Source organism: Myxocyprinus asiaticus, chromosome 48, assembly GCF_019703515.2.
Source record: "Myxocyprinus asiaticus isolate MX2 ecotype Aquarium Trade chromosome 48, UBuf_Myxa_2, whole genome shotgun sequence".
Classification (NCBI taxonomy): domain Eukaryota; kingdom Metazoa; phylum Chordata; class Actinopteri; order Cypriniformes; family Catostomidae; genus Myxocyprinus; species Myxocyprinus asiaticus.
This window is the reverse complement of record NC_059391.1, coordinates 1529120-1552537: the sequence shown is the minus strand read 5'-3', so window position 1 is coordinate 1552537 and position 23418 is coordinate 1529120. Positions and strand designations below refer to the sequence as shown.

The 23418-nt window shown below is 38.6% G+C and overlaps 1 protein-coding gene across 1 annotated transcript; it reads right to left on the bottom strand.

The window, feature by feature from the left end:
* Window positions 1–52: 52 nt before the first annotated feature.
* Window positions 53–22947, bottom strand: vps4a (vacuolar protein sorting 4 homolog A). Its single transcript, XM_051692061.1, has 11 exons — window positions 22742–22947; window positions 22073–22184; window positions 21082–21226; window positions 20926–20987; window positions 19128–19247; window positions 16236–16392; window positions 16002–16150; window positions 14243–14324; window positions 10510–10729; window positions 3819–3959; window positions 53–1096 (listed from the first exon to the last, which is right to left on the bottom strand). The coding sequence occupies exons 1-11, from the start codon at window positions 22760–22762 to the stop codon at window positions 995–997; spliced, it is 1311 nt and encodes a 436-aa protein (XP_051548021.1). The 5' UTR covers window positions 22763–22947; the 3' UTR covers window positions 53–994.
* Window positions 22948–23418: the final 471 nt, after the last annotated feature.

The following is a 23418-nucleotide window of genomic DNA, read 5'->3' as shown; positions in this document are numbered from 1 at the left end:
ACACATTTGTCCATTTAAAGCAAATACAGCTGTAAAAACACAGACACATTCATTTATAAGTCATGTTTGTTTTATCAGTTCAGCTCAATGTGGTATCATCCAGAAGGGATGACAGCTAATGGTCTGTATGAGCAGTCACGCTGTAATTTCACTTCTAGAATTACAGTTCAATTTACAGACAAACCATGCTGTGCTGCATTTAACACATTCGCTTTATCAGGAATTTTAAAATGTAGATTAGTGAATCTCACAAAAACTGTCAAGAAAAACTCAGAAATGCTGTTTAAGAAATGTCCACAAGAAATAATAAATTCATAGTATTTTACATAATGAAAATATAGGGGTAAAATGACATTTTTATTACCATAACACAAAACATATACTTTTCAATATATCATTAGCTGTCATGAAAATAAAGTCATAGTGCCAAAACTCTTGATGGTTCTAAAAGTTTTGATATTGATATTGGGGTTAAATGTGGCCTGGAAATGTTTTCGTGAGATTCACCCCGACCACTGAAGTTCATACAGCAATACTGAGCTGAACATAACAGAAACTGATACAGCACGTCAAAATGATCTGTCATTTGCAGAGCATATCTTCACAAAACCCTAACCATCCGAACTCATTAAGAATAAATTAAAATAAATACTGATCAGAGAGCTGTAATTCTGCTGATCATCAGTCAGTGTGGATACAGGGGCAAACAGACAAAACAGTATCATAACACTTTCAATAAATCTGATCACGTAAATGTAAACATAAAACAATTCACAGCAAGCTTTATTTAGGTTCTCTAAAGCACTGTTGTCTTTCCAAACAATTAACAAGAAACTGAAATGTGATGTTCTGTAATGTGGGGTAATTAGAGACGTTAGATGAGATAGCATGCTCATCGAGTTCACCACTGCGGGTTAGTTTACTGCAGATAGTCCTGCTTGAGTGGGGCAACTACATATGGATGGATATTTGGAGTGAAAGCGTGTGTGCAGGTTCAGCCCTCCTGTCCAAAGTCCTCTGTGAACTTCTTCACCTTCAGCAGGTCTTCCGTGTTGACGGTGGGGCGTGTGGTCGCCAGAGAGCGCAGCATATCAGACTGCACACACACAAATACAAGGCACAGGTACAGATCTGCTGTGCAAAGGTAAAATGCAATAACTACACTGTCAAAACTGAGTTTTGACTAAAATCTGGTCTGTGAGACTATGATCTGTACTGTGACAGGAGAGTTTGGCTCGACTATGCTCACATTAACATATTTTCACAAGTTAAAAATGCAATAACTACAAAATCCACACTAAAACCAAGTTCCCAAAGCTGCACTTTACACAAACCCACGAGGACGCAATTTAAGTGTTACTAGCCACACGAGCAAACTCCAAACAACTCGATTTTGGCCGAGGGTGTTTTGCTGAGATCTCGCTCACTTCTGTCGGAGGTATGACACACTTGCCTATTTGTCAGGAGTGCTGACAAACAACTCACTGCAACTCTCTCTTAATCCCTGTCACCTGAAGCTCGCCGAAATGACACGAGTACTGTGTGAGCATAAACAATTGCAATAGAGCGATTTAGGGCGTTTTCAGACCTGATGCTCGCTTGATTTGTTCCGAAACGACTAAAATGGTTATAATGTTGCATTTTCTTCATTTAGAAGATTTAGCCCATACATCTTTATATACAAAATTATATACTTGTAAAAATGTATCAACGGGTACAAATACTCCAGTATTGTTTGTCACGGTTATGCAAAATGTCACTGCGTGGTATAGAATGCACGTTCCATTCGGATGTTGCACTGCAAATAAACATTATCTGACACACGGTTGAGTACAAGTTGTAAAATTTCAGTTGTTGTTATTTTTATCCATCAATTGTTGCTTTTGCATTACTTCTGCATTGAAAAGTACTTGTTCTCACAGTCATGAAGCTCTTTCTCTCTCTCCCACTCATGCACGCACACAAACGGCCACGTTTATTTCAGTTATAAAGATGCTGAAGCATTTTAAACTTGCAACTATATGTAGTATATTTGCCAAAAGGCTATATCTGCGTTTTGATGATGAATTACAGTGACAAGTTGACCTACAGATTTTTTCTCTGCAGATCCATCAGGTATATTATATGGTTTTTATAGGGATATTGTTTGTCTCACCACAAGCGAACCGTTCCAGAGTTCGTCCAGGTGATCTTGGAGTGACTGTTTTGGTGCAGATCCGAGTGCGACTGCAGTGTTCATACAGTGAATAAAGAAATTCCGTTTAATAAAAACAGACTGTTGTGTATCCGCTTTCTGATGTCATTTTAATGTAGGGGGAAAAAACAACACTTGTAAAAACGCTTGGTGACAGAATCACTTTGGATTACAATCAGCGTTTGTGATGATATGAAGCTGAGTGCGATGATAAACGGTCAAATCAGCTTGAAGTCTTGTTAGTTGTTCAGTCAATGAAGAAGCACTTTGGTCACTTGACATGAACACTAGAGCCCGACTCAGCAACAGAATGATTTTTTCAAACAAGCCTGATGTGCTTTTCCGTTGCTGGAACCATTAACTCAGCAGAGAGTCCTGACGGTCAAGAGATTAATGACCTCCCGCTGAGAGACGCTAATGCACATTTCATCTCCCTCTGCCTGGCCAGCGATAATGTTAATGAAGCTCACATATTCATTGGAAAAATAAGCTAGTGTGGTGCAGGCTTTAAGGGAGTCGCTGTTCGTATATGTGAAGTGCTGATATGTGACAGTGTAGTGTCGCTCGTCATTGTTACTTCACTGTATTTAAGCGCAACTTTAGAAATACTTACTGTCCCAACTTTTTCGGAATTGGGGTTGTATGGAAAATTCTATTAAGAATAAAAAGGAGTGATTCAATTCACTCTGCGCTATATTTAAAGCATCACAACAACACATTAGGGCTGCAGGATTATGACAAAAATAATTGTAGAAAATTTTCATTTATATTGTAATCACAATTATTAGTTTTGATAAACAGAATTTACATTCAATTCCTTTTTTGTGGGTCAAATTACAAGCCATAATATTTATGTAAGCTACACCTCCAAAAACAAGCTTAGAACTTTGTTCCTTCATTACTGCCGTTATATTGTTATACTATAATGGGAGCATTGTCGCACTATTACCAATATTTTTATGTACTCAACTAACATGGCTGCGATTGGTTACAATGCTCAACCACTGCAAAAATAAATGTAAATACAAAATTTTAATTCAACAGGATTAGATCTATATGGTATTCTGTAATGGAACTTTCACGATTAGTCAATTGTGGAAGGATAGTTGAGTGTTTACCACTGTGTAACATCATTTCTTCTAATAACACAAGCATTTGGGCACTGAAGAGAAAAGTTTGTTAAGTTTAGCAAGCAGAATTTCCCCCATTCATCCATTATGCAGGTCTTAAGTGGCTATGCAGCACATCAGCTATAGAACTGGGCATCCGTTTACTGTCGACGCAACGGATCCTTCCAGTGTAATCAACTACAGCTCAAATAATACACAAGTTTTAATAGAAGTATTAATATAAGTGGTTTTATAAAATTATAAGCTTCACATTTCTGTTTAAACCCTCCAAAAATTGGCCACATTCACTTCCATTGTAAGTGCCTCACTGTAATCTCAATTTATGCATTTTTTTTTTTTTTTTAAAGGAGGAACGTGTCGTAATTTTTTTTTTTTTTTTTTTTTTTTTTGTAATTAATATTATGCCACAAATGCTGTCAATTCAGCTTAACTTGTATTGAACCCGGAACATTCTTTTAAAGCACGAGGAGGAATAAATGTAGTCAGAATCTCACCATGCACACTATGGGCTCCAGTAGTTTGTCTCCAGGAACATCCATCCAAGTCATCTCTATGGCATCAGGGTCACCAGGAGAGCACGGGGTCAGGAGGTCATCCACCATCAACGAACTATTACTGCGAGACTGTCCTCGCACCTAATGAACAAAGATACCTTTAAACCAAACTAAATGGTTATAACTATAAACTATCATTTGGCTGCAACACACATAGTGATATCCGGAAATGAACTGTTCATTTGAATCGGTTCCTCTCGGTTGAACTAATTTGGCAGTTCAGACTTCAGTTTGAATCAGTGTGAACTGAGCTCCAATTGAATCAGATGGACTGCAATTTACACTCACTGAATCAGAAGTCATTACTTTCAGGCTCTGTTTCAAAACCTACCGTCTATAAAAGCATCTACTGTACCTTCTAAGGCAGCATCCTAACGGAAATGGGACCTCAACTCACAATTGATTTTAACAGTTTGATGTTAGCTTGTTTCAAAACTAACAATACAATACTCTAATAAGCATTAAAAAAATAAATACAAAAAAAGAGTACCCATCCTTTTTGACCTATGAAATTCAATGACTTTTCCATAACCTTTCCAGGCATTTGTGATTACTGGATACAGAATTTTTAAAATAATTTTAATTCAGATCAATTGGCTAATGATTAATTCAGACTGATTTGTGAGTTGTTTTGACCCAACATTGACCCAAAAGAATGACTCTTTCCAAAATCTGACTTCACTTTGTCTTGCAAGCAAGTAGGGGCCATTCACATCAAAAGCTTTTTTTTCAGTCCATTCCAATATTTTTCTTACTATGTAAACATGCACTAGATGGACATCTTTGCCCGCTGCACTGTGTATCGCTGTTTGTTCAGGGTCTCATGCAGCCACAAAACATTTTTTAGACTCCGTGTCAGGTTAAAAAGAACGGCAACTTTTAAAAACATATCCTGAAACATCTGCGTTCAGTTATAGCCTATTTGTTCCTATAATCAGAATGAGCTTTATTGCTAAGTATGATTACACATACAAGGAATGTGTCTTGGTGACAGAAACTTCCAGTGCACAAACAATACAACAAGACAGAGATAATAATAAAAAAAAAAAAATAGAATAAAAATAAAAAGTGAATTGACAGTAAGTATATATAGAAATACACAATAAGACAAAAGAAATATATATGTAGGTATGTACAAATACAAATCTGTTATATACAGATGCAAGGGAATGTATGGCAGAAGAGGTAGGGTATGTTGGATAAATATAAAGACTAAGCTGTTTATTGCACATAATTATTGTTCGATGGGGCAGTTTCAACTATTCATGAGATGGATAGCCTGAGGGAAAAAACTGTTCCTATGCTTGATAGCTCTGGTGCTCAGTGCTCTGTAGCGCCTGCCAGAAGGTAACAGTTCAAAAAGGTAGTGGGCAGGGTGAGTGGGGTCCAGAGTGATTTTTCCAGCCTTTTTCCTCACTCTGGAAATGTACAGTTCTTGAAGTGAGGGTAGGGGGCAACCAGTAATCCTCTCAGCAGTCTGAACTGTCCTTTGTAGTCTTCTGATGTCCGATTTTGTAGCTGAACCAAACCAGACAGTTATTGAAGTGCAGAAGACAGACTCAATGACTGCTGAGTAAAACTGTATCAGCAGCGCCTGTGGCAGGTTGAACTTCCTCAGCTGGCAAAGGAAGTACAACCTCTGCTGGGCCTTTTTCACAATGGAGTCAATGTGGGTCTCCCACTTCAGGTCCTAAGAGATGGTAGTGCCCAGGAACCTGAATGACTTCTCTGCTGCCACAGTGCTGTTTAGAATGGCGAGGGGTTCAATGTTAGGGTGTTCCTCGTAAAGTCCACTATCATTTCCACTGTTTTGAGCATGTTCAGCTCCAGGTCGTTTTGACTGCACCAGTGAGCCAGACGTTCATCCTCCCTTCTGTATACAGACTCATCGTCAACACAATAGTGTCATCTGCAAACTTCAGGAGCTTGACAGAGGGGTCCTTGGTGGTGCAGTCATTGGTATACAGGGAGAAGAGTAGTGGGGAGAGCACACATCCCTGGGGTTCACCAGTGCTGATCGTACATGTGCTGGAAGTGAATTTCCCGTCTCACTAGCTGCTGCCTGTCCATCAGAAAGCTGGTGATCCACTGACAGATAGACATGGGAACAGAGAGTTGGTGTAATTTAGTCCGGAGTATAGCTGGGATGATTGTGTTGAAAGCCGAACTGAAATCCACAAAAAGGATCCTTGCATATGTCCCTGGTCTGTCCAGATGTTGCAGAACATGATGCAATCCCATGTTGACTGGATCATCCACAGACCTGTTTGCTCTATAAGCAAATTGAAGGGGATCTAGAAAGGGTACAGTGATGTCCTTCAGGTGGGCTAACACCAGTCTCACCGATGTCAGAGCGACGTGTCTGTAATCATTAAGTCCTGTGATTTTGGGTTTCTTTGGGACAGGAATGATGGTGGAGCATTTGAAGCAGCAGGGAAATTCACACTGCTCCAGAGATCTATTGAAGATCTGTGTGAAGATGGGGGACAGCTGGTCAGCACAGGATTTTAGACAAGTGGGTGAAACTCCATCTGGGCCCTGTGCTTTCCATGTTTTTTGTTTCCGGAAGACACAGCATACCTCCTCTTCACAGATCTTAAGTGCAGATTGAGTAGCAGGTTGTAGGGGGTTGCAAAAGGTGTTGATGTTTGTGTGAAGTGAAGGTCAAAGCGGGTGTGGGGTGTGAGACTGGGCCTTTCAAATCTACAGTAAAACACATTCAAGTCATCAGCCAGTTGTTGGTTCCCTATAGTGTTGGGAGATGGTGTCTTGAAGTTAGTAAAGTCTTTCAGGCCTCTCCACACTGATGTAGAGTCATTAGTTGAAAACTTGTTTTTCAGCTTATCAGAGTAGCTTCTTTTAGCCACTCTGATTTCCTTATTCAGTGTGTTCCTCTTTACAGTCTTTACTACAGGTTTAGCTGATTTTAGTTTCTGCCTGTAGGTTAGAAGATGATGAACCAGATAGTGATCAGAGAGTCCCAAAGCTGCTCTATTGACAGAGCGATATGCATCATTTATTGTTGTGTAGCAATGATCCAATGTATTTCTGTCTCTGGTTGGGCATGTAATGTGCTGTTTGTATTTGGGCAGTTCACATGTGAGGTTTGCTTTATTAAAATCTCCCAGAATAATAATAAGTGAGTCCAGGTATTGTTGTCCCGTGTCTGTGATCTGATCAGCCAGCTGTTGCAGCGCTATGTTCAGGCACGCTTATGGAGGAATATAAACACTCACCAGAATAAATGAGGAAAGGCTTACAGTTGATAAAGAGTGCTTCCAAATTAGGACAGCACATCTTCTTTAATGTTATAACATCTGCACACCAACTTTCATCGATGTAAAAGCATGTTCCACCGGCTCTCGTTTTCCGTTAACTCCGCGATGCGATCCGCTCTGAACAGCTGTAAGCCCGGCAGATGTAATGCGCTGTCCGGAATGGCTTCACTCAGCCAGGTTTCTGTGAAGCACAAGGCAGGAGAGTAGCGGAGATACACTAGATGAATACTCGGCAGCGCGCCAGCTCGCTTCCCTCACCTGCATCTCATTGCACGCTTAATCAACACAGCTGCGCTTCCAACTAAAATGTCCAGCAAAACCATCTGAATAGTCCAAATCCGGGAAAAGATTGTCTGGTATGTGCTGCCGAATGTTCAGCAGTTCGTCCCTGGTAAAACTGATTGGAAAAAAATTACTAAACACAGGACAAACAAACAAAAACATCAAAAGAATTGGAGAGCTCCACACCGAGGCTGCCATCTTGTAGATAATGTGTTCGGTCTGAGATATTTCAGAGGAAAACTAGAAAAATTTACATTCACTATAGAAATTTCCATGAGTTTTGCATGATTTTTAAGATTTTATAAATTTCCATGACATTTCCAGGCCTTGAAAATACAATTTTAAAATTCCCTGATATTTCAAGGTTTTCCATGACCATGTGACCCTGAAGAAAATGCACAGTTAGGCTCAACTGACAGCATTTGAAGCATAATGTTAATTACCTCAAAAATATTATTGGGACTCGTCCCTCCTTTTACTTAAAAAAAAAATAAAATAAAAATCCAGGTTACAGTGAGGCACTTACAATGGTATTGTGAATGGGGCCAATTTTTGGAAAGTTTAAAAGCACACATTAATTCTTCTGTTAAAACTTCTGTATTATTTTTGCTGTAAAGTTTATAATGTCTTTGTTTTTACGGTCGTTTTAGAGTTATCGGCATTAACCCTCTGGGGTCGACGGACGTGCCAGCGCGTCCTGCTGGATTCTTTCCGCATAACAGCGGAAACAACTTAAAATACTCAGTCATTTTTGGGCATATAGATAAGTGTAAGACATCACTAGAAACCATAAAGGGTGTACTTTTATTTGTGTACACTCACAATAACAACAAAACCTTGTGCTTTTTTAAAATAAAGAAAATACACAGGGTGCGCTTTCAGCTGTCTCTGTCTCTGCGAGCATCTTTCTGAAACACGTCACAAAAATGAAGTGAAACTCTGCGAATACTTATCAGACAAACATGAAACATATGTCTAAAGAAAGCTTAAAATGTCTACCTTTAAATAAAACTATTCAAATTTAAAACAAGTATTCTCCTGCAATGTAATCTGTATGAAACAAAGCGATGTACAGTTTCTCCTGGCTCAGCTAATTATCGCTAATGAGATCACACCCACCAGCAGAACGCGCTATTCATACGGTAATGTGCTGAGGCGATCTTCCTCAGAAGAAGAGCGGGAATCTGACGAGGAATGTTTACATTTTGAAGAGTGACTTGATCCAACCCAGGATACAATTTTGGATGAGTAAGTCATTTAGTTTTACTTACATTAGTTGACATGCTATTTTATATAAACATGGACATATTTTACTAGTTGGACTATTTCCAGACTTGCCAGCCAGTATTCTAAGTATTGAAATTTGAAATATGTCCTAATAGGCAAGTTTCAGTTACATTTAAATGTTGTTTATCACTGTTTTTGCTGTATTTTGGATCAAATAAATGCAGCCTTGGTGAGCAGAAGAGACTTCTTTTAAAAACATTAAAAAATCTTACTGATCTAAAATTTTAAAATGGTAGTGTAGGTCTAAAGTAAAGTCTTTATGTAAAGAAAAAGTATAGTCAGATTACTTCTTTTAACTTCAACTTGATTTTGTGAATAAGCTACAAACATTCATTCTCTCTCAGGGGAGGGGTCTTTGTCTCCTCAAGTGTGAATCACATCAATATTCATGATCATTCACTCCTCCTCGCATATAGCCTTTCTAACACTAAAAGTGTCTTACAAAAGTTAAATGACTATTGTTTTGTATGAATGAGTGATCAGGATGGGTTTCACATCATTTTTGTAGCAAAAACTCTAGGCTACAAGATCCAGTCCTCAAAAGTCTTGTGAACAAATGTTTAGTATGTGTTATATGGCCTTATTTCAGTGACTCAAAATTTTATTAAACGTTATTCTCTCAAAAATACAAACATGTACATACATGTTGTTCACATATTATTGTAGCCACGTTTGTGCTGAATACACTGTTATCAGACTTTATCCATTAATATGTTTTTATGCAACTGAAAAAAGCACAAATGTCAAGGCATATGAAAACTTCTCCAGGGCCCAAAACACCCTCAGACCCCAGAGGGTTAAAGGGATAGTTCACCCAAAAATTAAAATTCTCCCATCATTTACTCACCCTCATGCCATCCCAGATGTGTGTGACTTTCCTATCATCTGCAGAACACAAATTATGATTTTCAGAATAATTTCTCAGCTCTGTAGGTCCATACAATGCAAGTGAATGGTGACCAAAATTTTGATGCTCTAAAAAGCACATAAAGGCAGCAAAAAAGTAATCCATACAACTCCAGTGATGAGAAACAGATCAATATTTAAGTCCATTTTTGCTTGAAATTCTTCACCATGCCCAGTAGGGTGCGGTGTGCATAAAGAATGTGAATCACCAAAAACACAAGAAAGTGTGAAAGTGATCTGTTTCTCACCCACACCTATCATATCGCTCCTTAAGACATGGATTAAAACACTGGAGTCTTATGAATTACTTTTGTGCTGACTTATGTGATTTTTGCCAAAATTTTGGCACCCATTCATTTGGCACCCACTTGTATTATATGGACCAAAAGAGCTGAGAAATTCTTCTAAAAATCTTCATTTGAGTTCAGCAGATGAAAGGAAGTCATACAAATCTGGGATGGCATGGGGTTGAGTAAATGATGTCACCAATTTGGGTGAACTATTCCTTTAAGTCATCATGGCAACAAAGTTGTAAAATTGGATGTAAATTTAAATAGATCACACTATCACACTAAAATCATGTTAACACATATTTTTTTTACATCTTGTAGCTATACTTTTGAAACAGTGACTATTATAACATTTACGGATTGACCCCATTGACTTCCATTGTAAGTGCTGCACTGTAACCCAGATTTTTGCTTTTTTCAAGTCAAAATGTATTTTTGTGGTTATCAACATTATACCACAAATGCTGTCAGTTGAGCTCAACTTGTATTGAACCCAGAATATTCTTTTTATTATTTTTGGTTGGGGTGTTTCAAGTTTTGCCTTAGCAAAACCATGTATAGTTTCTAGATAAGTGTACCGGTAGTTACCTTCTTGAAGTGTGTTGCCGACTGCACTTTCCTGACAGGCTGCATGAGTGCGTCTCGTACTATGATGCTGATGTCAGCACCTGAATACCCATCAGTCTTGCGGGCGAGTTGACGCAGGTCTGCCTCCGTTAGGCTGTGAGGCGTGTTACCCAGATGCAAGCGGAACATGGCTGCTCGTGCCTGCTCCTCTGGTAGCGGGATGTAGATGCGCTTCTCAAATCTGCAGCAGACGCAGGGAGAGTTACATCACATGCACAATCAATTTACAGTAAACAAACAGTTCACCCAAAAATGTATTGTCTTTTATAATTTTCTCACCCTCATGTCGTTCCAAACCAGTATGGCTTTCTTTCTTTCGTGGAACACAAAAGACATTTTGAAGAAATGTTGGCATGCCTTTACAATGAATAAGGACAATAGTTTTCAAGCTTCAAAAAGGATGCAAAAGCACCATGATAGTATCATAAAAATAGTTCAGTTGATTTGTAGCTTACATTCCAAGTCTTCTTAAGTCATACAAAAGCTTTGTTTAGAAAAACAGACTGAAATTTAAGCTGTTATTTATTGATAAGCTTCCTTTCCAGTGAGCTGTTAATCGCTGCGACAAGCTCAGTGATCATGAATCATGCAGACTGAATTTGTGAGCCGGTTCAAGATCTGACTTGAAAGAATGAATTGAACATCATTACTTTTCTCATGAATTGGACGAGGGAAACTAGGGCAGATGTCAAGATTTTCTGTGAATAAAGTATATTTCGGTCTGTTCCTCAAACAAAACTATCACATGGCTTTAAAAGCCTTATATATATAAAACTATATATATTATATGTAAATATAAATACAGTGCTGTGAAAATGATTTCTTCTATTTTTGTGTATTTTTCATACTAAATTGTTTTAGATCTTCAAATGAGATAACATAAAACAAAGGCAACCTGAGTAAACACAAAATACAGTTTTCAAATAAACTCAGCAAAAAAAAAGAAACGTCCTCTCACATTCAACTGCTTTTATTTTCAGCAAACTTAACATGTAAATATTTGTATGAACATAAAAAGATTCAACAACTAAAACATAAACTGAACAAGTTTCACAGACATGTGACTAACAGAAATGGAATAATGTGTCCTTGAACAATCAAAAGTAGCAGTCAGTATCTGGTGTGGCCACCAGCTGCATTAAGTACTGCAGTGCATCTCCTCCTCATGAACTGCACCAGATTAGCCAGTTCTCGCTGTGAGATGTTACCCCACTCTTCCACCAAGGCACTTGCAAGTTCCCGGACATTTCTGGGGGGAATGGCCCTAGCCCTCACCCTCCGATCAAACAGGTCCCAGATGTGCTCAATGGGATTGAGATCCAGGCTCTTTGCTGGCCATGGCAGAACACTGACATTCCTGACTTGCAGGAAATCACGCACAGAACGAGCAGTATGGCTGGTGGCATTGTCATGCTGGAGGGTCATGTTAGGATGAGCCTGCAGGAAGGGTACCACATGAGGGAGGAGGATGTCTTCCCTATAACATGCAGAGTTGAGATTGCCTACAATGACAACAACCTCAGTCCGATGATGCTGTGACACACCACCCCAGACCATGACAGACCCTCCACCTCCAAATCGATCCCACTCCAGAGTACAGGCACAGTGTAACGCTCATTCCTTCGACAATAAATGCGAGTCCGACCATCACCCCTGGTGAAACAAAACCGCGACTCGTCAGTGAAGAGCACTTTTTGCCAGTCCTGTCTGATCCAGCGAAGGTGGGTTTGTGCACACAGGCAGTGTTGTTGCCGGTGATGTCTGGTAAGGACCTGCCTTACAACAGGCCTACAAGCCCTCGGTCCAGCCTCTCTCAGCCTATTGCGGACAGTCTGAGCACTGATGGAGGGATTGTGCGTTCCTGGTGTAACTAGGGCAGTTGTTGTTGCCATCCTGTACCTGTCCCGCAGGTGTTATATTCGGATGTACCGATCCTGTGCAGGTGTTGTTACACGTGGTCTGCCACTGCAAGGATGATCAGCTGTCCTTCCTGTCTCCCTGTAGCGCTGTCTTAGGCGTCTCACAGTACGGACATTGCAATTTATTGCCCTGGCCACATCTGCTGTCCTCATGTCTCCATGCAGCATGTCTAAGGCACGTTCACGCAGATGAGCGGGGACCCTGGGCATCTTTCTTTTGGTGTTTTTCAGAGTCAGTAGAAAGGTCTCTTTAGTGTCCTAAGTTTTTATAACTGTGACCTTAATTTCCTACCGTCTGTAAGCTGTTAGTGTCTTAACGACCGTTCCACAGGTGCATGTTCATTAATTGTTTATGGTTCAGTGAACAAGCATGGAAAACATTGTTTAAACCCTTTACAATAAAGATCTGTAAAGTTATTTGGATTTTTACAAAATTATCTTTTTAAAATACAGTGTCCTGAAAAGGGACATTTCTTTTTTTGCTGAGTTTTTATATATATATATATATATTTTTTTTTTTTTTTTTATTGAAGCAAAAAAGTTATCCAACACCTATATGAAAAACTAACTGCCACCTTAAACATAATATCTGGTTATGCCACCTTTAACAGCAACAACTGCAACCAAATGCTTCTGTTAACTGGAGATCAGTCTTTCACAATGCTGTGGTGGAATTTTGGCCCACTCTCCTTTGAAGAACTGCTTTAGTTCAGGCACACTGGAGGGTTTTCGAGCATGAACTGCCCGTTTAAGGTCCTGCCACAGCATCTCAATCAGTTTCACGTCAGGACTTTGACTAGGACTTTATTTTAGCTTTTTTTGAGCCATTCAGAGGTGGACTTACTCCTATGCTTTGGATCATTGTCTTGTTGCATAATCCAGTTGCGCTTAAGCTTCAACTCACAGACTGATGACCGGATGTTCTTCTTTAGGATTTTTTAGTAGAGAGCAGAATTCATGTTTACCTCAGTTATTGCAAGTCGCCCTGGCCCTGAAGCAGCAAAGCCTGCAGTTCCTTGGATGTTGTCGTTGCTGTGCTCTTGGAGGAATTTCGGAAGGTCGGCCACTTCTGGAAAGGTTCCCTACTGTGCCAAGTGTTCTCCATTTGGAGATAATGGCCCTCACTGTGGTTCTTTGGAGTCCCAGAGCCTTTGAAATAGGTTTGTAACCCTTCTCAGACAAATGTATTTCAATCACCTTTTTCTTTTGATTTGATTGAACAGGGCTGGCAGTAATCAGGTCTGGGTGTGTCTAGTCCAGCTGAACCCCATTATGAATGCAGTTTCACAGATTTTGGGATTTAGTAACTAAGAGGGCCAGAAGTTTTTCACACAGGCCCAGTTGGTATTGGATAACTTTTTTGCTTCAATAAATAACTTTATCATTTAAAATCTGTATTTTGTGTTTAGTCAGATTGCCTTTGCTTTATGTTAGATTTTGTTTGAATTTTTGAAACAATTTTTTATCAAAAATACACAAAAATAGAAGAAATCAGGATGGGGGGAAATACTTTTTCACAGCACTGTATATAAAATATATGAAGCACACAAATCGCATGAAATATTATGGATGTTTTGCCACCCTTTTGAAGCTTGAAAGCTTCAGTCATCATTCATGGTAACTGCGTAGATAAAAAACACCAGTACATTGTCAAAATTTCTCCTTTTGTGTTGCATGGAAAAAAGAATGTCATGGGTTTGAAGTAAATAAATGACAGATTTTTACATTTTTGGGTGAACAATTGCTTTAAAAATGTAATCATATATCATACTGACCTTCTACGTATAGCAGCATCGAGTACCCAGGGAATGTTAGTAGCACCCAGAACTAATACCCCATCATTATTATTACCAACACCTGCCGATGACAGATCAGAGTAAATTACAGATTATTAGACACACACAATCACATTACATACACAAGTTAATGACTAATTATGAAGCTATTCTGTAAGGGACACATAAGTGTGTCAAAGATAATGACAAGAAACAGCTGGATAACACTTTATATTTATAACACTGGATATCAGCCTTTCACTGATATATTGGTACCGGCGTATATTCTACCGATATGCGGCGATATGAAAACTTTTTTTTAGAACATATAATGCAGAAAACAATGCTTTAGAATTGGTGTCATAGCGTAGTTTGTCCAGCAGAGCACGCTCCGACTCCACTGTTTACAGAGCTGACTCTGAACTGATGGTGGCTCTGCAGACAGGGCGGAGTTGAGCTGCATCTCGGTAAGTTAACTAGTTTGTGAAATACATACTAGAAACTTAATAAACAATGACCCCATCATTTTCCCTTTTTAATATAACTAATATAACATTAACCTTGTCCCTGACAACCATGTTACTCATGTCTGTTTGCTGTTAGCCAGCTATAGTTTGTCAGTGCTGTCAGTAATGCATCAGATTGAAAGGTAAACATCAGAGTATCTTTTTGCAGTTCAGCAGACCACGGTGAGGTGGTGGATTGTGTGTGATGAGTGTTGATTTCACGCTACGTTGTTACCTAGTTGGTGAGACACAATGCTGGAAAGTAAAATAAACAACGTCCGTCTTTTACTCTCCGTGACAACGAGCTTATAGCTAACTAGCTAATCACGTAGCTGCTTTCATTGTTGTCAGCTGAGCGGAAGCTAATGAGTAAACATGTATTCACCAAACTGTTTTGTTCAGGATTCACAGTTTGGTACCCCCTTCAACCAAACAATTCCAGTCATTGCATTTATAAAATGTCATATTTAGAAGTCTGGTTTTCCACCGTTGAAAGTTTCCCCTGAACTTGTATAGCAGAATACGGTGTAACACCGCTGCTTATCTGTTTATCTTGACTCGGCAGTATTAAAATAGTCAACATTTGACTGATACTAAACATACAGTACTGATGTTTATTAAGCTATTTATTGTATTTTTATTTATTCTTTATTTTCTCAGTGTTCATTTCTAGAATTTGTTGACAAAGTATAATAATAATGTTAAATATTCTTTGATAAAAATATTTAAGAAAGCAGCCTTCTGAGTACTTTGCATAGTCATATCGGTGCAAAATCTGTGAAAAATCCACACAGAAAAGGTCTGTTTTCATTCCAGCTCAAAAATTAAATATATCGGCCACCATATCGGTAATCGGTGAATTTTCCTTCTCTAAAATCGGTATCGGTCTCAAAAATCCCATATCGGTCGGGCTCTATTTGTTACTTTTAAAGATTACTTTCATAATAACAATATGTAAGTACAAGCAGCTCCACAAAATATTTACACAGCAAAAACATGTAGTTGATTAGTATTAATCAGTAGTTACCAGTGTAAATACACAGTAACATGAACACTGTAAAATAAAGTGTGACCAAAATCTGGTTTAAACTGCAAGTGAGAAATCTAGGGCGGGAATGGTTTGTAATCATACTGTTATGAACTGTGCCGTTACTCGGCCTCATGGTGGGAAAGATGCATGAAATTGCTATTCGACAGTCACCTAAAGTGAACTACGCATCATTTCCCATTTTCCCTAGCAGAGCTGTTCATACCCTGCATCTGCACAAGGAACTCAGTCTTGATCCTCCGAGCAGCTTCACTTTCATTCTCATTTCTGGATCCACAAAGAGAATCCACCTCATCGATGAAGATGATGGACGGCTTGTGCTGACGGGCCAGATCAAACAGATTCTTCACCAGTCTGCAAGACAACAAATCATTCATAGAGTGTTTATACAGACCTCATGAAAACTATTTAAACAGAGAGCAAAGTCTGAAACACTCACTTCTCACTCTCGCCCAGCCACTTGGACACGAGGTCAGAGGACGACACGGAGAAGAAGGTGGAGTTATTGGCTTCGGTGGCCACAGCTTTGGCCAGGTAAGACTTTCCTGTGCCGGGTGGGCCAAACAGAAGAATGCCCCTCCATGGAGTACGCTTGCCTGCATCAAAAAAATATAAACTGCATACGCTCAAAAAAATATTGTGGAAATAAACAACATAAGACTTATTGGTAACACTTTCTATGAAGTCCATATTTATAATGATTTATAGCTTAAAATAGTTGTCTTAAATAGCAGTACCACTCTTTGAATGAATGAATGTTACATTTATATAGTGCTTTTCTGACACTACACTCAAAGCACTTTACATAGTGAACAGGGGACTCTCCTCAACCACCACCAGTGTGCAGCATCCACCTGGATGATGCAACGGCAGCCATAGTGCGCCAGAACGCTCACCACACACCAGCTATTGGTGGAGAGGAGAGAGTAGAGTGATACAGCAAATTAATGGATGAGGATTATTAGGAGGTAATGATTTAGAAGGGCCAATGGGGGGAATTTGGTCAAGACACCGGGGTTACACCCCTGCTCGTTTACAAGATGTGCTCTGGGATTTTTAATGACCACAGAGAATCAGGACCTTGGTTCAATGTTTCAATTGAAAGACAGTGCTTTTTACAGTATAGTGTCCCCTTCACTATAATGAGGTGCTAGGACTCACACAGACCGCAGGGTGACCTCCCCCTGCTGGCCTCACTAACATCTCTTCCAGCAGCAACCTTATTTTTGCCCAGGACGTCTCCAGTCCAGGTACTGACAAGACTCAACCCTGCTTAGCTTCAGTGGGTAACCAGGTGTTGACTTCGTGTTGACTTGGACATGATGAAAAGTAATGACTTATGGTTCAGTAATTAAGTCAAGAACCGCTCTGATTCAGTAAGTGACTGAGTCACACTGATGGCTCATAAGTTCTAAAAAAAATAGTCTTTTTGACCAATTAATTAAAAAGAACCGACAACACCGGTCACACTGTATGTTTGTCTTTTTGTGCACTTGCAAGAACAATAGCTTCTAAATAAGTGTTGTCAATTTAGTAGTGTTTTTAGCTATTGTATTTCAGCACAGCATTCTGTCCGCAGTACCGGAAGAATGCAGACGTCCAAGAACCATTAATGGAACCGAACCTCGTGAAAATCATTCAGCATTTTTTTTTTTTATATTGTATGTACCGGTACACTGAAAAAAAAAATGGAGTGGGGTTTACTTAAAAAAAACTTCGAAAACAATTTCCACTTAGAAATTGCCAGTAAATTTAACCAACCATATTTTCAAGTGAAGGCTACACACAATTCTTGTTGGCTTTACTTAGAAATTCTCAAGCAAAGTTTACTTTGCAAAACTCTGTTTCAAGTCAATTTTACTAACTCATTGTTTGTACATTTCACTCAAGCAATGTAGCGCTAAATTAAGCCATGCTTTTAAAAGTGTACTAGCATTTCAATGCTTTATAACTTAAGTCATGTACAACATGACACACAGAAATACATGCTATGCAATCTCACTTTGCTTTGATGGCGACAGAAACAAGATCCAGAGCTGTGCACGTGATGACGGAAATAATCAACAGATATTTTTTTTTATCATGAACAGGATATTTCGAGTAGAAAATGAAATTCAGATTTCAAAAACAAGAAATTACCAAACATACATGACAATAAAATCACCAATAGAAATTATGTGAACCAACTTGAAAACAGTGAAACCATGCAAGCTCATTAATTATTCAAGCCAGGTGCTTGAATAACTTTTCAAGCCAAAAGTTCATGTGTACGTTTTATTTACCTGTGAAATTTAAGGTTTTCAACTATAGGATTTATATATGATGTGTAAAGACAACAAACAATCGTAAATAATATTTACTTATAAGCTAGAGCATACATTTTTAATTGAGTACAAATGTAGAATTTACTTAATACTTTCAAGTTCACGCTTAAACTAACTTATTCAATGAAGAAAGTACTTCAATATTTTTTTGCTGTAATTACTTCACCACAAAATCTTTTTTTTCTCAGTGTAGCGCCCACTTTTAATGATCCAGTCAATTCCCAATAGATAAAATTAAGTCCCACCCTACTTTTTATCCTCATTGTTTCACTCTAAAATATGTAATTTTACAGAAGTAAAACGGGTTGCTTTTCTCTTAATGCTAAGAATAGAAGAGCATTATAGTCTTCTGCCACTTTAGGCCATTTTTACAGAATGAATTCCAACAGAACTCCGACACAAACCGGAGGTTGATTTCAGCTGTTCAGTGATTTATTTCTCACATAATTACATAATTTCAATGCAAATCATTATAAAATGTCCATGTTTTTATTTATTTGGTTAGTAGCCATGTAATAAGAGGGATAATGCACAGTCAGCCAGTTGTTATTGTAAAATTAACCACTTATGGCTGATACTTGCGAAAACAACTGGATGAATGTACATTATCCCTTACTTAAAAATTACTAGGGCTGTGCTAATACAAATAATCAATATACCGCAATAACTTTTTCTCATGATATTGTATCGACACTTTAAATCCCTCTATCGATATTTTTATTCTTCTTGTGTATTCACACCATGTGCAAGTGTTCATTAATATCGAAGCAGGTCTTAGTAAGGACTGAGATGCTTCTATGTTGCAAAGATTCACTCTTGCTCTCACGGACACACTGGGACTCTCTTATGCATTTGGGGTAGTTTCAATCACATGATACTGATGTATTGCAATGTATTGAATCATAACGCAATACAAATCGAATTTTGAGCTGGTTGTCGATACCCAGCCTTATTAATGACATATTTAATGAAGCCTACATCACTGATTTGTTTGACATGAGATGAACCTGTGAACAGGTGTGGGAATTTGATGGGCAGAATAACAGCCTCTTTCAGGGCTTCTTTTGCTCCCTCCAGCCCGGCAACATCATTCCAACTGACGTTGGGTTTCTCCATCACAATCGCACCTGAAAACATCAACCAACATCATAAACAAAGGCAAGTGTATCTGTTTCCTTTAAATGAACACAAATGAATGATTCACAGTAGGGGTGGCCCTATGGGCCCTATGATTTTCACGATGCAGAATGTCACGGAATTTGACATTTGGGATCAAATGAAATTATTAGAGCTCAATTAATCAAATAAAAATCATGATATGTCCTAGTGTGATGATTTAACCAAAAAAGGCTGAGATTTAATTAAATAAAGAAACAGTCTGAATGTGCTGCACGCGTCGAAGGGAATGTGTGAAGCCGCTAATACACTGATAACTCTGCATCATAAGAATCATGATTCACGTGTGCTCTCTTTGTAACAGATGACAAACAGCAGAGCACGCATTAAGCTTAAACTGTGCCACAAATGCATACTACATATTTATGTAATTAAACCACAGACTTCTGAGGTTTAATAAGCACATTTAAGCCATATGGCGAACTGCTTACAGATTGAAGACACTGCGACAGAAATATACTACGACTGTACAGTAAAATTTAATATTTAATGAGGTAATAATAAATAATATCTCATAAATAATTGCATTATATTTAAGCAATACTGTATTGCACAAGCAAGAGTGCTATTGTACAGAATAAAAAGGTTATTTATATATATATATATATATATATATATATATATATATATATATATATATATATATATATATACTGTATATGTACTACAGTGTAAAAGTCTTAAGCTGCGTTCACGCTGCCAGCGACACGCAGCGAAAAAACAACCTCATCTCATTCATTTTCAATGAGAGCTGCCGACTTCCGGCGACACGAGCGATGGCGAACGGATGTGGGCGTGTCCAGCAACGTGACAGAGTTGAGAAATGTTTAATTTTATGCAAATGAAGAGCGACTTTCGGGAGCGACAGCCAATACGAGAGAAGATGGTAGAGCTCACGTGATCCTTCTCTCTCTCAGCTCCTGCAGTGATAGAAAGATGGAGGAAGGGACTCTCCATACACACCACCAGCGACCTAACCGCCAGCCACTGGCGACATGCAGCGACAAAGTCACTGGCAGTGTGAACGCAGCTTTAGGCACATTGTATTTTTTACAAAAACATTTGTCTTAAAATGGTTTTGTATTTTCTGCTTTTAGTGTATAAGTAGGAAATATACATTTTAGATTTCAACATTCCCTTTGCAAATAGAATTGAATAGAAGAACAAGTAGCCCAACAACAGATGGTATTGCCCTCACACAACCCAGATCTCCACATCGAGCCAATCTGGGATTACATGAAAAGACAGAAGCAATTGAGTCTAAATAGATAGAAGAACTGTGGAAAGTTCTACAAGAAGCTTGGAACACCCTATCTGCCAACAACCAAGAAAACGTGTGTCCAGATGTACCTGGGAGAAGGCAAAGTTTGTTGCACCAAATATTGATTTAGCTTTTTTTATGTATGACGTTAATTGATAAATGAAAACTATTTATGGCGTTATATTTTGAAGACATCCTCACTATGCAACAATTTTTCAGAAATGCCTAAAATTGTGCACAGTATTGTATATATCTGTGTAGTTATTTTTGCTGCATATTAATTAAATAGATTACAAAGAAAACCTTATTTGATGATTATTTTCTCTTTTAATTTGGAACTTGATGGATTCTGGGAATGATTCACTCACCCATCAGATGCTCCTGCAGTTTCTTCTTCTCTGGATTTTCACCCTCACTATCACTGTCACTTCTACACAAGAGAGATCATTTAATCGCAATAAAATGCAACAATAATTGACTATAATCAACTGGCCAAACATCCAGCAGAACAGATTGAAGCATACTTGTCATTGCTCTGTGTTTCCTTCACGGGTTTCTTGCCCTGTTTGTCCTTGTTCTTCAGGTAGTCCTTCAGTTTCTCAGCTCTGTCCAGATACTGCACACATTTCCCACGTATGCTTTCCTTCGCCTTATCACTGTGTGCTTCATCTGAGACACAAAAGATAAAAGAGATGCTTTTCAAATCTTTCAGTCAAAATGTAATTGCATATGTGCATTTGGAATACTGTACAAATGTAATTAAAGGTGCTATATGTAAGATTGACAACAAGCGTTTGAAATGGGTACTGCAGTCCAAATTCCAAATTTTGGAGAGTTGTCTGCCCCACCCCAGATTCGAAGCTCATGCGGGTTGCCAGAATTAGCCTATCTATCCGTTTTAAAGGATTTCTGGGCTTTAAGCTGTCTCCATCTTCCAAAGGCATCTCCAGTATTTATCTTTGTTTTACTACGCCTCTGGTCATGGTGGTTTTTAGATGGATGGTGATGCTTTTTAGGTCAGGTGGAATCTGTTCTCTCCGATCCAGTTCGTTCACTGGCTTCAATGGCTGCAGCACGCAGTGTTGTTTGCCAGCAAACTTGTTCAAATCTGGCAACCCGGCGGTGTCTAAATACTATTGATGAGTGGCCAGTGGGCGTGATCACACAGGCCAAAACATAAACAGGGCCCGGAATGGAAACTTCAAAGTAGAATATACTGGCTGTAGCACTGTTATCGGAGAAGCCAGTATTTCAACTTAGCATGTTTCCTAATTCTCTGACATATTATGGTCATTTTATGTACAGTACAAATATTACATATAGCACCTTTAAGTTTTGATTCAATTTTAATCCAAACAAATCACCCACTCATAAATTATTGAAAGGGATGTATTTTATTAATTCAAGTTTTTCTAAAAACTTGTGGAAAGTGTAAAAAGAAAACATGCTTAGGTTTGATTCTCATGTTGACTTTAATAACATCCAATATATGTAGTGCAGTAACAGATCACTCACACTTGATAGCATGCAGGAAGTACTCCACAGCATGCTGATACAGTCTCAGCGCCTCCTCATAGTTCTTGGCTTTGTCCTCCTCTGTGGCTTTAGTGACCAACTCAATTGCTTTCTGCACAGAGAAAAAGAGTGCGTGCTGTTTTTCAAAGTAGTGATGGTAAATGAGAAGTGCAGTTTGAATACTGTGTAACTGCTCATTTCATTTCAGCAAATATGTGTAAATATGATTTGCTATCACTATACAGCAGATGACACACAGACAATGAAATATCATATCAATACACTAGTTTAGTGTTATGTCAATGAAAACAGCATAAACTATTAACAGTACACGTTTACTCTCATATGAATTCATGAAAGCATTATAAACCTAACATTTCGCTTGTTAGTCTTTTAAATCGCAGTTCAGTTTTGTATTTGATTTTGTATCTGATAAAGAAATGAATATGAAGTGAGTTTATATGTTTAAGTCACTTGTCAGTGACACCATCATTTCTTCAAACACATTTACCCTTCAACATGAGAAACAAGAAGCGGAATATAACAGACAGTAAAGCTGTTCGGAGATCCCGATAAGTGTCATTAATGAGTGTTTACAGTAATTAAATAACATTAATATTGTGATGAAATGAGACCGCTCGAGCTACTGCTAATGCTAATGTCTGTCACCTGCAGTGTTGACGTTGTCATTTCATCTCACGCGCCTGCGGGTTCACTCCAGTGTCCTATTGTCAATATTTATAATATATTCAAACAGCTCGTTAATGGACGAGAACAATTATCACAGTATATTTAATGACGCTTCATATTAGTAGATATTTCTGGACAAACACGGTTACTAATATCACAGGATGAGGAACTGCTTCCATCTAGTGTTCCCTACTGTATTGTCCTGCGGAAACAAACCACTTAAATATCAGTTCCATGTTTGTTTTGTTATATGTTATGCTATGTGTTATGTTATGATGTTACGTCATGTATTACATTATACAGTATGTTATGCTTTGTTACGTTATGTTTATTTTGACATGTAAAAATTTGGTTAATATCTGGTCTCTATGGGTGCTGTGCAGTGATATACACAGAAACGTCTCGGGTTACACATATAACCTCGGTTTCCTGAAACAAGACATTGCGATAATCGCTATGGAATTACTTCGACGACCTAGGCTGTGTTCCACTTCCCTAAGCGCTTCCCCTCAGGGGAATCCCCACAGCCATTTTGGAAGTCCCTTCCAGTGAGTGAGGGAAGTTTCTGTTGACAGACCCTCCACCCCTCGATTTCGACCAAGGGAGCCAGCTTACTCTGATGTATGCTTCAGGCAGCTCCATATCCCATAATGTAA

Bases quoted from the DNA above. Each gene is read 5' to 3' on its own strand.
- vps4a (XM_051692061.1), bottom strand. From the start codon at position 22,762: ATGACAACGTCAACACTGCAG. The intron at 16,151-16,235 runs GTGAGTGTTTCA...GTTGTCTTGCAG, and splicing joins TGGCTGGGCGAGAGTGAGAA to ACTGGTGAAGAATCTGTTTG. The intron at 14,325-16,001 runs GTATGAACAGCT...TGTCATCGGCAG, and splicing joins GTTCCTTGTGCAGATGCAGG to GTGTTGGTAATAATAATGAT.